Source organism: Mustelus asterias, chromosome 19, assembly GCF_964213995.1.
Source record: "Mustelus asterias chromosome 19, sMusAst1.hap1.1, whole genome shotgun sequence".
NCBI classification, from domain to species: domain Eukaryota; kingdom Metazoa; phylum Chordata; class Chondrichthyes; order Carcharhiniformes; family Triakidae; genus Mustelus; species Mustelus asterias.
This window is the reverse complement of record NC_135819.1, coordinates 33182563-33196755: the sequence shown is the minus strand read 5'-3', so window position 1 is coordinate 33196755 and position 14193 is coordinate 33182563. Positions and strand designations below refer to the sequence as shown.

Genomic DNA, 14193 nt, shown 5'->3' with positions numbered 1-14193 from the left:
GCCAAGAAGCTCAATGATGCCCTGGGCTTGATGTAAAGTTAAAAGTTTATTTATTAGTCACAAGTAAGGTTTACACTAACACTGCAATGAAGTTACTGTGAAATTTCCCCCGTCACCACATTCCGGCGCCTGTTCAGGTCAATGTTCCTAACCAGCACGTCTTTCAGACTGTGGGAGAAAACCGGAGCACCCGGAGGAAACCCACGCAGACACGGGGAGAACATGCAAACTCCACACAGACAGTGACCCAAGCCGGGAATCGAACCCAGGTCCCTGGCGCTGTGAGGCAGCAGTGCTAACCACTGTGCCACCATGCTGCCCATATGATGTTAATATTAGAGTGAGGGATGTATCAGATCAGGAGGTCACAGATGGTGGTGAAATACAATTGTGCTGCTGATGGTCCACAGAACCTCAATGATACCCAGTATATGACTGTTGGATATGACCCGAGTCTATTTAGCAAAGTGGTAGTGCCACACACCATGATAGATGGTATCCTTAAAGTGAAGATGGGACTTTAGCTTCATAGGATTATGCGATGGTCACTTCTATCAATAATGTCATGGACAAATGCATTTGCAGCAGGTACATTGCTGATAGCCTTTGTGTCTTCAAGAAACTGTTTTTCTCCATGCCAGAGAACAGAGTGTTTTACGAAACAACTCACCTTTGTCATTCTGGTGCATAAGGTTAGGTGGTCTGTCGGGGTTCTTTTTTGACTCTGCTGGAGCAGTTTGGTACAACTAAATGACTTGAATCATTGAATCCCTACAGTGCAGAAGGAGACCCTTCGGTCCATCAAGTCTGCACTGTGGTAATATAAACAGGGCCTAGTTTTAAGGCTGATAAAATTGGATATCCTAAATTAAAGAATTGGGCATATACAAATGCACAAACATGTCTGGGCCTGACCCATCAACCACCCATCAAAGGTCGTTGCACTCTACTGATACTTAGCAGGAGATCATTGCACCCCATTGAAATGCACCGGCCCTATTGTTAGAAGCCCAGATCGGGCCAGACTTTCTGTCACCGAGAGTTCCTGCAGTTACCTTATCTGATAACAGATTGCATGTAAGCAACAGCATGGAGATGGACACCTGGGGGACGGACCCTGGTGTCCTGTCAGGCAGACATCAAGAAACCCACTGGGTAGTGGAACCCCCTCCTGGGACCTCATTGGCCGGAAGCCAGAGAAGTTTCTGGAAAGGCAGGCAGGGGGATAAAGGGACACATTTTCAGACACACCAGGAGCAGACTCGACGAGGGAGACGACCTTGACCATTCGGAAGACTGACCAGAGAAGGAAGGAAGGAAGAAGCTGCCATCGAGACTCACCTTCATGACGATGGACCAGAGGGACTCAGAGAATCGAGCCTGCCGTTTAACCAAACTATCTTGCGGGTAGTGTACTTGAATCTGGGGTATCCTCTTGTTTATGTGGGTAATTTAAGGGTTAATAGTGTTATTATTAATAAACTTGTTGAACCTTTATTTGTGTTTGTCCTTTGTCCATCTTGCAAATAAGGACACTGGGGTAAAACTTTGGAGTAAGCAAACTGGTCGAAAGTATCTGAAAATTAACAGGTACAACAGCACCGACTACAATTCTACCCAATCCTATTCCCATAACCCCATACATTTACTTTGCTAATCCCCTGGCACTAGGGTCAATTTAGCATGGCCAATCAACCTAACCCACACATCTTTGGGCTGTGGGAGGAAACCAGAGTACCCGGAGAAACCCACGCCGACACAGGGAGAAAGTGCAAACTCCACGCAGACAGTGACCCGAGGCCAGAATTGAACCTGGGTGCCTGGCACTGTGAGGCAGCAGTGCTAACCACTGTGCCACCATGCTGCCCACTTGCTAGTGCGTTATGATGGTTCAGCAGTCAGATGCAGGCCAGACCTAGTAAGAAGGGCAAATTTCCTTCCCAAGAGGATATTATTGAACCTGATGTGTTCATACAGTAATCCCATGGTTCCATGGACACCTTCCACAAGACAAGCTTTTTATTGCCGATTTATTTATGAATGACTAATCTTGGATTGCTAGTCCAGTTGCATTAACACAATGCTAGTTTCTGCAGTTCCATGCATGTACTGTACATATATGCCATACTGCACATGTATGCCATTAATTGTCTACAGTTGGTGTGACAACAGTAATCTCTCCCTCAATGCCAGTAAAACGGAGTTATCAACTTCAGGAAGCCCCTGTCTACATCAACGGCATGAAGTGGAAATGTTCGAGACCTTCAAGTTTCTAGGTGTCCAGATCATAAACAATCTGTCCTGGTCTCTCTACACTGACGCTATAGTTAAGAAAGCCCACCAATGCCTCTACTTTCTCAGGCTAAGGAAGTTTAGCATGTCCACTGCGAGTCTCACCTATTTTTACTGATGCACCATAGAAAGCATCCTTTCTGGTTGTATCACAGCTTGGTATGGCTCCTGCTCTGCCCAAGACCGCAAGAAACTACAAAGAGTTGTGAATGAAGCCCAGTCCATCACACAAACCAGCCTCACATCCACTGACTTTGTCTACACTTCCCGCTGCATTGGAAAAGCAGCCAGCATAATCGAGGACCCCACGCACTCCGGACATTCTCTCTTCCACCTTCTTCCGTCAGGAAAAAGATACAAAAGTCTGAGATCACGTAGCAACTGACTCAAGAACAGCTTCTTCCCCCTGCTGCCATCAGGGTCCTATCATATATAAGCTGATCTTTCTCTACACTCTAGCTGGGACTGTAATACTAAATTCTGCGCCCTCTCCTTTCCTTCTCCCCTATACAGACTATCTTTTGTCTGGATAGCTCACAAGAAACAATACTTTTAATTGTATACTAATACAGGTGACAATAATAAATCAAATCAATCATGCAAGAAGAAAATGCCTTACTGCCAGGTTTGTGCATTGCATCTCTTTAGGCCTCGGGACAAATTGAGGAGAAAATGTTTCACAAGAACCAAGTGTTAAATAACGCAAAGCAACTCCTTAAAAGGGTCTTCCACTTGCAAGCTGCAGAAGGTAATGTCGCAAGTCTGTTTCTCGTCCCTATGGCACAGTGATGTCAGTTAGATGCTTATTCATTACTCTTACGCTTTTCATGTGGCTCAGAGATCTTTGCTTCAACCTGCTACCCATGTCTGGCGGGTGACACCATCTTGATCGCCATCCAGACCTGGCTTGCCTTGCACTTGGCAGACAAAAGGGTGAGAGGAGGAGGCTGTTATGTTCTCGTGTCCCATCTCTTTGATTTGTGGATCTTACTGACAAGAACCTCTGGCACATTTTCTCTAACACATTGCTTCATATAAATTTGCATCCGCAACATCTCAGTTCAGGCAGCTCGCTCATTTTGTTAATGAATGGTTGCGCTGACTGATTTCACACAGGGGATTATTCACTTGCCAGTTGCGTATTTCTTATATTGCATTCTAACTTGCTTGGATTCCATTCATCAAAACACAGAGAAATAAACTTTACTGCACATACATAGCAACCTTCGCAATAGCGACATTCAGAAGAGACTTGCAGCCGATGAAGTATTTTTGAGACAGTCACTAAGATAGGAAATGCAGCAGCTAATGCGCACACAGGAAGGTCCAGTAAACAGCAATGAAATAAATTACCAAATGACTTGTTTAAGCGATGCTGGTTGAAGGAGAAAAATATGAGTCAGGTCCCCCGGCGAACTCTGGTTTTGCTTTACAACTAAACCAGATAGGGCAGACAGAGCTTCAACTGAATGGCCCAAACAAGACATCCGTGTCAGCCAGGTTTATAGGTCACTGAAGCTCACCTTGAATCCACTGTCCTCTCACTCGGGGACGAGAGTGCAACCACTCATCAAAGTTTGACACCTGCTCGAAGTCAAAACTGACCCAGAGTAAGTATTTTCAGCTGGCCCCTCTATCTGGGGTGCTAAGGCTACCTTTGTAACACGCCTGGCTCATTATAAATGCTGATGCGAGATAACCACACTCTCTAGCCGTGAGCAGTCGTGCTGCTAAATTAAGCATGTCTAAAAGCTGAACTGTGGGATAAAACACAAAATTGTTAAATAATCGAGACAGATCCTATCCCCTCCACATAAAGTTTCCAACAGCAATCCGGGAACAGTGAGCAGGAGCGCAAACTGTTTTTTCTCTCTCATGTTGCCGCTCAACGTAAGTGCAACAGACGATTTGACTTATTGTCACATGTACTAACATACAGCGAAAAGTATTGTTTCTTGCACAGACAAAGCATACCATAAATAGAGAAGGAAACGAGAGAATGCAGAATGTAGTGTTACCGTCATAGCTAGGGTGTCGAGAAAGATCAACTTAATTCAAGGTAGGTCCATTCCAAAGTCTGACAGCAGCAGGGAAGAAGCTGTTCTTGAGTCGGTTGGTACTTTTGTATCTTTTTCCCGACAGAAGAAGGTGGAGGAGAGAATGTCCGGAGTGTGTGGGGTCCTTGATTATGCTGGCTGCTTTTCCAAAGCAGCGGGAGTATAGACAGAGTCAATGGATGGGAGGCTGGTTTGCGTTATGGATTGGGCTACATTCATAACCTTTTGTAGTTTCTTGCAGTCTTGGGCAGAGCAGGAGATGTACCAAGCTGTGATACAACCAGAAAGAATGCTTTCTATGGTGCATCTGTAAAAGTTGGTGAGAGTCAGAGCTGACATGCCAAATTTCCTCAGTCTTCTGAGAAAATAGGGGTGTTGGTGGGCTTTCGGGGGCAGGGAGGGGGGTGAAGAGAGAGAGAACCAGGACAGGTTGTTGATGATCTGGACACCTAAAAACTTGAAGCTCTTGACCATTTCCATGAGGCTGAAGTTAGCATTCCTGAATCAGTAACCTTGGCCAGGAAATCCAGTCCCATCCACTGCGGGAATCATTGTGGGCAATTCGAAAAAATGATGGACCAGCAAAAGGTGCTTCGACTTCGGGCGAGAATTTCCAGTCCCCGAGGTGCGATCGGAAAATCCTGCCCTCCGTTTTTCTCCTCAGATTCTATCTTATCTGCTGCACACTTCCAGTATTTTTGGTTCTTATTTCACATTTCCAGCATCTACAGGATCTTGTTTTTGTAGACAAGGCTTATGGTAGTCCCAAGTGTCTTTGGCCAGAGGTTGCCAAGTGAATGATCCTATCGGACTCCCGCACAAGATCCTCTACCCTCACTGGAGCCAGTGTTCAGCCAATTCGGTCCAAAGTAAATGTTACTGAGCAGCAAAGTGCATTAGATGCAGAAAAGGCGAGGAGCCCGGGCTGTGCACCAACCCACCTCACCAAGTTGTTGTGGTACGGAAACACCAGCAGTAAACCATCACGTTAGTTCATTTATTAGTCACAAGTAGGCTTACATTAACACTGCAATGATGTTACTGTGAAAATCCCCTCGTCGCCACATTCTGGCGCCTATTCAGGTACACTGAGGGAGAATTTAGCATGGCCAATGCATCTAACCAGCCCATCTTTCAGACCATGGAAGGAGAGCAGAGCACCCAGAGGAAACCCACGCAGACATGGGGAGAATGTGCAAACTCCACACGGACAGTGACCCAAACCGGGAATTGAACCCTGGCACTGAGAGGCAGCAGTCCTAACCAGTGTGCCGCCATGCTGCCCAATGCATACAGTTGCCCAGGTTTGAGGGTGACACGGTGGCACAATGGTTATCAGTGCTGCCTCACAGCGCCAGGGACCCGGGTTCAATTCCGGCCTTGGGTGACTGTCTGAGTGGAGTATGCACGTTGTCCCCGTGTCTGCGTGGGTTTCATCCCACACTCCAAAGATGTGCGGGTTAGGTGGATTGGCTATGCAAAATTGCCCCTTAGTGTCAGGGGGATTAGCAGGGCGAATACGACAGGTAATGGGGATAGGGCCTGGATGGGATTGTTGTTGGTGCAGAGTCGATGGGTCAAATGGCCTCCTTCTGCACTGTCGGGATTCTATATATCCGATTTGCAAAACAAAATGAACCTTAATTAGTCACTTACTGATATATTGGCTTCCTCACAGCAAGGGAATAAAATTGAGTCAGAATTCCTTAGAGACTACTATCAAATTTGAGAATGCCAGAGGAGACAAAGTCAGCTGCCTTCAATAGCAAAGCTGTACTTAGAGTTTGGCATAAAGAACCTGACCAAAACCGATGTCACCAGGGGCCAAGAGGCAAACCCTCCAGTGGCTGGAGTTAACCTAAAAAAAGGGAGATTGTTGGGGCTGGTAATGTTCAAATCTAGCCCTTGTAGCCACATTACGTTAGGGGTTGGTCAGGGAACTGAACTCAGCCGAACATCTTGAACGGTTTCCTCAATAACCTTCACTCTATCAAGATGTCAGGAGGGTGGCTGTTTGCTGACAGCTCCACAGTGCTCAGCAACATTCACAACACAATGAAGCCCGTGCTTGCCTCAGAACATGGGGATAGTTGAAACTTTAACTCTGCTGTATAAATATGAGTTGCGTTGAATCTACACTGCATGCTGTCCTAGGCCAAAATTACTCTTCGGAAAAGCAGCCAGCATAATCAAGGACCCCATACACCCCGGACATATTCTCTTCCACCTTCTTCCGTTGGGAAAAATATACAAAAGTCTGAAAACACATACCAACTGACTCAGAACAGCTTCTTCCCTGATGCCATCAGACTTTTGAATGGATCTACCTCGCACTAAGTTGATCTTTCTCTACACCCTAGCTATGACTATAACACTACATTCTGCACTCTATTGTAGGTACTGGATCCCAAGAAAAGGAATTTGTGGAATGTCGAAGAGATGGTTTTTTGGAGCAGTTTGTGACAGAGCCTACTGGGGAACAGGCAATTCTGGATTTGGTGATGTGTAATGAGGCAGACTTGATTAAGGAACTTAAGGTGAAGGAACCCTTAGGGAGCAGTGACCACAACATGATAGAATTTACCCTGCAGTTTGAGAGGGAGAAGCTGGAATCAGATGTAACGGTATTACAATTAAATAAAGGTAACTCCAAGGACATGAGGGCGGTGCTGGCCAGAGTTGATTGGAAAGGGAGCCCAGCAGGGAAGGTAGTGGAACAGCAATGGCAGGAGTTTTTGGGAGTTATTCGGGAGGCACAACAGAAATTAATCCCAAGGACGAGAAAACATGCTAAGTGGAGGACGAGGCATCCATGGCTGACAAGGGAAGTCATGGACAGCATAAAAGCAAAAGAAAAAGCATACAAAATAGCAAGGATTAGTGGGAAGCCAGAGGATTGGGAAGCATTTAAAAGTGAATAGAGGACAACTAAAAAAGCAATAAGGGGGGAGAAGAGGACAACTAAAAAAGCAATAAGGGGGGGGAGAAGATGAAATATGAGTGTAAATTAGCTAGTAATATAAAAGATAGGAAGAGTTTTTCAATATATCAAAGGTAAGAGAGAGACAAAAATAGTAATTGGACCACTGGAAAATGAGGCTGGAGAAGTAATAATAGGAAACAAAGCAATGGCAGAGGAACTGAATAGTTACTCGGCATCAATCTTCATGGTGGAAGACACCAGTGGGATGCCAGAGCTCCAGGAGGCACAGATGAGTGTAGCGGCCATCACTAAGAAGGTTATGGGAAAACTGAAAGGTCTGAAGGTGGATAAATCACCTGGACCAGATGGACTACACCCCAGGGTTCTAAAAGAGATAGCTGAGGAAATTGTGGAGTCATTGGAGGCAAGGAGGGTACCATAGGACTGGAAAGTAGCTAATGTAACACTGCTGCAGGGAGGCAGCAGTCGGGGAAATTATAGGCCGCTTAGTCTGACTTCAGTCATTGGCAAGATTTTAGAGTCCATTATTAAAGATGAGATCGCAGAGTACTTGGAAGTGCATGATAAAATAGGACTGAGTCAGCACGGCTTCGTCAAATCTGTTAAGAGTTCTTTGAGGTAACAAGGAAGTTATATAAAGGAGAACCAGTGGGCGTGATTTATTTAGATTTCTAGAAGGCCTTTGACAAGGTGCCGCATAGGAGACTGTTAAATAAGTTAAGTGCCCATGGTGTTAAGGGTAAGATCCTGGCATGGATAGAGGCAGAAGGCAGAGAGTGGGGATAAAGGGGTCTTTCTCAGGATGGCAGCCAGTGACTAGTGGTGTGCCTCAGGGGTCAGTGCTGGGACCACAACTTTTCACAATATACATTAATGATTTGGAGGAAGGAACTGAAGGCACTGTTGCTAAGTTTGCAGATGATGCAAAGATATGTAGAGGGACAGGTAGTATTGAGGAAGCGGGGGGCTGCAGAAGGACTTGGACAGGTGAGGAGAGTGGGCAAAGAAGTGCCAGATGGAATAGTGTGGAAAAGTGTGAGGTTATGTACTTTGGAAGGAGGAATGGAGGCATAGACTATTTTCTAAAATGGGAAAATGCTCAAGAAATCAGAAACACAAAAGGGACTTGGGAGTCATTGTTCAAGATTCTCTGAAGGTTAACGTGCAGGTTCAGTCGGCAGTTAGGAAGGCAAATGCAATGCGAGCATTCATGTCGAGAGGGCTAGAATACAAGAGCAGGGATGTACTTCTGAGGCTGCATAAGGCTCTGGTCAGACCCCATTTGGAGTATATATTACCTAAGGAAGAATGTACTGGCCTTGGAAAGGGTCCAGAGGAGGTTCACAAGAATGATCCCTGGAATGAAGAGCTTGTCATATGAGGAATGATTGAGGACTCTGGGTCTGCACTTATTGGAGTTTAGAAGGATGAAGGGGGACCTTATTGAAACTTACAGGACACTGCGAGGCCTGGATAGAGCGGATGTGGAGAGGATGTTTCCACTAGTAGGAAAAACTAGAACCAGAGGGCACAACCTCAGGCTAAAGGGACAATCCTTTAAAACAGAGATGAGGAGGAATTTCTTCAGCCAGAGAGTGGTGAATCTGTGGAACTCTTTGCCGTAGAAAGCTGTGGAAGCCGGGTCATTGAGTGTCAAGATAGAGATAGATAGGTTCTTGATTAATAAGGGAATCAGGGGTTATGGGGAAAAGTCAGGAGAATGGGGATGAGAAAAATATCATGATTGACTGGTGGAGCAGACTCAATGGGCCGATTGGCCTAATTCTGCTCCTATGTCATATGGTTCCCTTCTCTATGAACGGTCTGCTTTGTCTGTATAGCGTGCTAGAAACAATAGTTTTCACTGTATGCTAATACATGTGACAATAAGAAATTAAATCAAAGCAAATCCACTGATGCTCCCTGACATGCTGAGTTTTCCAGCATTTTCTATTCCTATTTAAGATTTCCAGCACCCACAGAAGACTGCAACAGCAATATTAATAAGAGATTCAATTGTTAGTGGAATAAACAGGCATTCCTGTGTCCACAGACGTGAATTTGGAATGTTATGTTTTGCTTGTGTGTTATCATAGGAAGCGGCCATTTGGCCCATCAAGGGCAACATAGTGGCAGTGATTAGCACTGCTGCCTCACAGCACCAGAGACCCTGGTTCAATTCTGGCCTTGGGTCACTATCTGTGTGGAGTTTGCATGTCCTCCCTATGTCTGTGTGGGTTTCCTCCCACAGTCCAAAGATGTGCAGGGTAGATGGATTAGCCATGCTAAATTGACCCTTAGGTGTCTGCGGGTTAGCAGGGTAAATAAGTGGGGTTATGGGGATAGGGTCTGGGTGGGACTGTGGTCGGTGTAGACTCTATGGGCCAAATGGCCTCCTTCTGCACTGTAGGGATTCTATGAGTCTGCACCAACACTCCTACCCAGCCCCTATCCCCGTAACCCCATGTATTTACCCAGCTAATCCCCCTGATACTAACGGGCATTTTATCATGGCCAATCAACCTAACCTGCACATCCTTGCAGTGTGGAAGGAAACCAGAGCACCCGGAGGAAGCCCACGCAGACATGGGGAGAATGTGCAAACTCCACACACTCAGTCACCCGAGGCCAGAATTGAACATGGGTCCCTGGCGCTGTGAGGCAGCAGTGCTAACCACTATGCCGCCCTATTGTTGATAGTTCAGTCAGGTTAAAATTCACAGCCCACAAAATGCTGCGTAATTGCTATCCCAAACAATAGAAACGTAACCATTTTCCTGGACCTTCTAAAGCACCACCACCACCAGCAAGTTATTCACCAACATACATGCACTGTAACCATAATTTAGACTTCATTACTTTCTCCCATTTGTTAAGCCCACCTAATAACTTACTATTTTCTGTTATGGTACCACCTGTCACTCCCAATAGTCTTTGCACCTTGGTATCCCCAATTACCTCTTGTTTCTGACATCCCTGCAAAGTTGGTTTAAACCCTCCACAATAGCACTAGCAAATCACTCCACGAAGAACTCAGTCCCCACTCTGTTTAGTTGCAACCCATCAGGTCCCATCTCCACCAGAATTGATACCAGTGTCCCAAGCATCTAAAGCCCTCTCTTCTGTACTATCTTCCAAGCCAACCATTCACCTGATCTGCCTATCTGATCACGTGCACATGGCACCAGGAATAATCTGCAATTTGAACTCTTGCTTGCTATTTTCCTACCAAGCGCCTTAAAATTTAGGACGCAGGACCACATCCCTCTTCCTACCTATGTTGTTGGCAACAATGTGGATCACTACCGCTAGCTGTTCATCCTCACTCCTCGTGGGGCTCTCCAGTGAAATACTTGATCCTGGAACGAGTGGGGCAACATATCATCCTGGATTCACGTAAGTAGACACAGGAACATCTGCTTGTTCCACGAACAATGGAATCTCCTATTAATATTGCTCTTCCAGTCTTCTGTGCCCCCCCTGGACAGCTGTGCTGCCATGGACGTGGCTCTTGCTTCACTGCTCAGGGCAATCACTTTCATCAGTGTTTAAAACTCAATACTGGTTGGAGAGTGAGATGCACTTAGGGGACTTGCACAATACCTGCCTATTTCTTCTTGACTGCTTGGTAGTCATCCATTCCCTCACTCCCCACATATTTTAAGTTGCAGGCACATCTATAAATGCGCTTTTCACAAAGTTCTCCACCTTGTGGGTGCACTACAGTGATGCCAGATGCTGCTTGAGCTCCAAAATCACATGCTCAATCTGCTGTAGGCGACAACACCTCCTGCACATATGGTTAGCCAGAACACAGGAAATGCCCTGGAGTTCCCACATGGAACAGGTAGTGCATTCTAGGGTCAGAACCGCTCTGTCCATCCTCTAACTATTAGACAGCAAAATGCATTTCTCAAAAAATACTTACTCGCTATGCACTTATTCTGTTATCACTTAAACATAGGGAAGTTAATTGAAATGCTTTACTTCAGTAATATAAATAATAAAAAGTATTAGAGGAATTTGGAGAGTTCCAAACCAATTTACTGCAAGATGATATGGGTTTTTCACTCTAATTCAAGAGTTGCAACATTCTCTGGCTGGTCGTCAATTCCACTTAAAGAGAAAACAAGACACTTAATCAAAAAGCACTTTTCATTCACAACTCTGTTTCATAAAAGATAACAGATAGTTGTGCTGTAGCAGTTTATTTAGAAGTTGAATCTGAGTGTTCCTGGTTTACATTGTGCTGCTCACATGCCAGATGTGTTTTGGTACATTACTTTGATTGAACAACATACATGCAGGGAATGACTCCGTTTCAGATTCAGCTCACCGCAGCAAAGCAAAGCGAATTCCGAAGTTCTCTACATTTGACATTCTTTCATGATGGTGTGATGAATGTATCCACCAGCATGGTACCCGTTAATTTATCAAATTGGACCGCTTGCATTGATTTTTTAAAAAAGAAACAATTTATAAATATTCATAAAATATTTATTTCCCAACGGAGCTAAGGGAACAATTTTCTTTCATGCTATTACTTGTTTCTTACAACCTGCAAAACTACTGCAACAGTGAATTTTATTTTCATGCACTTAAGTGTGCAAAGCCAAGTGAATTGTTGAAACCCTTACAAATCAAGCGTTCTGTACATTCAAGTTTTCAATTATGCACTAAATTTGAACAACCACAATCAAACGCCCTCCAGTCTGCACTCTGCTTCTGCAATTTAACAAGCTGCAGATTAAGAACATTTTAAATGCTTTCATCTTCTTACAGTTCCACCTCGAGAATTATAAAAAATACCATCTATTTTTGATCTGCAGAATTATACAGTACCATTTGCTGGGTGTGGTAACTACAAATGTGATTAGATACTTTATTCCAAGACTTTCCAACAATTTCTAATTTTAATAATCTTTGTGAAACTGACTAGCCTGTAAGTTTCCTTAAATAAATAAAAACTTGTGGCTTATTACATAACATCTATGAAGGATGTACACACACAGATAAAAGCTAAAATTCACACAGACTGGCACTGAAACTCAATGTTGATGTAGCATTTTTCTAGTGGCACTTCTAGTTTTCACTGAAGGCTGGTTTTTAATCTTACAAAGAAAAGGACTTGCAGATGAACACCCAGTTTTACAGATACAGCATTGGCTTAAAATATACTTTAGTACCATTTTGAATTTTAATACCCTTCTTTCTGTTTGGTCTTGGTGCTTAGTATTAAACAATAAATTTCTCAAAGACAATTACAACAGAAATAAATTGAATGGTTTTCATGTGTGCCATTCTTACGGAATACCTCCTAAATAATTTCTACACAGAGCAAAAGCTCATTGTTCATCTAAAGCTCCAGGTGGTAAAGGGACAGGCAAAAGTAAATTCCTGGGTAGTTGAATATTTGACAGGATCACCACTATTCGTCCAGGACCATCACAAGTCTACGGATTGAGGACAACAGAGGCCATTTACACATCGTGTGACGCAGTTCAGCAGTTACGTACACATATCCATACAGAGGACAACGGCCAACGAGGATGGAAATGCAGATAAGCTGTCTTCCATCATTCCCAGAAGTGCACGCACCTACAGCAGTAATCAATCGGTACCAGTTTCATGTGACTACGTCTCCACTACCATTTCCTGTCTGTGAGCCACTCGTTTGTGGCTGAGAAGGTGCAGACTCCGCATCAGCATCTCTGAAAAAGTTCACGGCATCACCACTTACATTGATAAGGCACTGCGCCTGGAGAAAAGAAACAATAATGAGTAAAACATGGAATGCTCATATGATATAGTCAAATAATCAGTCTACCAAATGACAGAACTTCAGAATTAGAACAAAGAAAGGTACAGCAGGGGAACAGGCCCTTCAGCCCTCCAAACCCAAGCCAATCATGATGCCCCAACTAAACTAATGCCTTCTGCCCTTACGCAGCCCATATCCCTCTATTCACGCTCTCATGTACCTATTCAAATGCTTCTTAAATGTTGCTAATGTGCCTGCTTCCACTTCTGGCAATGTGTTCCAGGCACCCACTACTCAGTGTGAAAAGCTTCCTCCGCACATCTCCCTTAAACTTTCCCCCTCTCACCCTGGAACCTGTGCCCCCTTGTTATTGATACTTCCACCCTTGGAAAAAGCCTCTGACTATCCACCCTATCTATGCCTCCCAATTTTGTAGCCCTCTAAGAGGTCTCCCCTCAGCCTCCGTGAAAACAATCCTAGTTTATTCAACCTCTCCTCACAGTCAACACCTTCAAGACCAGGCAACATCCAGGGGAACATTCTTTGCACTCTCTCCAAAGCTTCCACATCTTCCAGGTAGTATGGCAATCAGAACTGCACGTAACTGATGCGTTATTTTTTTTAAAGCTTAATGACAAATATTGCAACATTACAAAAAGGATCAGTCTTGTCTTTTGCTGTCTTTGGAACTGCCACCTTAAACCTTGAGCTTTTTGCTCTTCCTTTGATGATGCTCCTTAAAACCAATTTATTTGATCACAGGAATAGGGGGAACCATTCAACCTCGAGTCATTATCGGATCATGGTTAATCTGCTCCTTAACCCCATCTACTTGCCATGGTTCCGTGAGAGTTCCAAATGTCCTCTCCCTTTTGTGGGCATGGCCTAGTCCTAATTTTAAGGCCCTCTTGTTCAGGGCTCTTGCTCTAGATGACATAGGGTAGACAAGGAGGAAGCACCCAATCCTTTAATCATCTTCAACACTTCAATTAGATCACCCTTTAATCTTCTATATTCTAGGGAATGCAATCCTAGTCCAGACAACCTACTCTCATAATTTAACCTCTTTAGCCCTGATACAATTCTGCAATGGACTCTTTCCAAGGTCATTCCTTCCTGACATGCAGTGACCTGAACTG

At 44.5% G+C, this 14193-nt stretch overlaps 1 protein-coding gene across 7 annotated transcripts in view; it reads right to left on the bottom strand.

The window, feature by feature from the left end:
- Positions 1-11308: 11308 nt before the first annotated feature.
- Positions 11309-14193, bottom strand: part of c2cd5 (C2 calcium dependent domain containing 5) — a 114677-nt gene continuing 111792 nt past the window's right edge. For 4 of the 7 annotated variants that reach the window (XM_078235301.1, XM_078235297.1, XM_078235300.1 and 1 more), the window contains one exon: positions 11309-13051. In XM_078235301.1, the coding sequence (XP_078091427.1) occupies positions 12920-13051 (132 nt within the window). In that variant the 3' untranslated portion in view covers positions 11309-12919. The remainder of the gene's footprint in view (positions 13052-14193) is intronic. The other 3 variants (XM_078235302.1, XM_078235295.1, XM_078235298.1) reach the window with 1 other exon arrangement.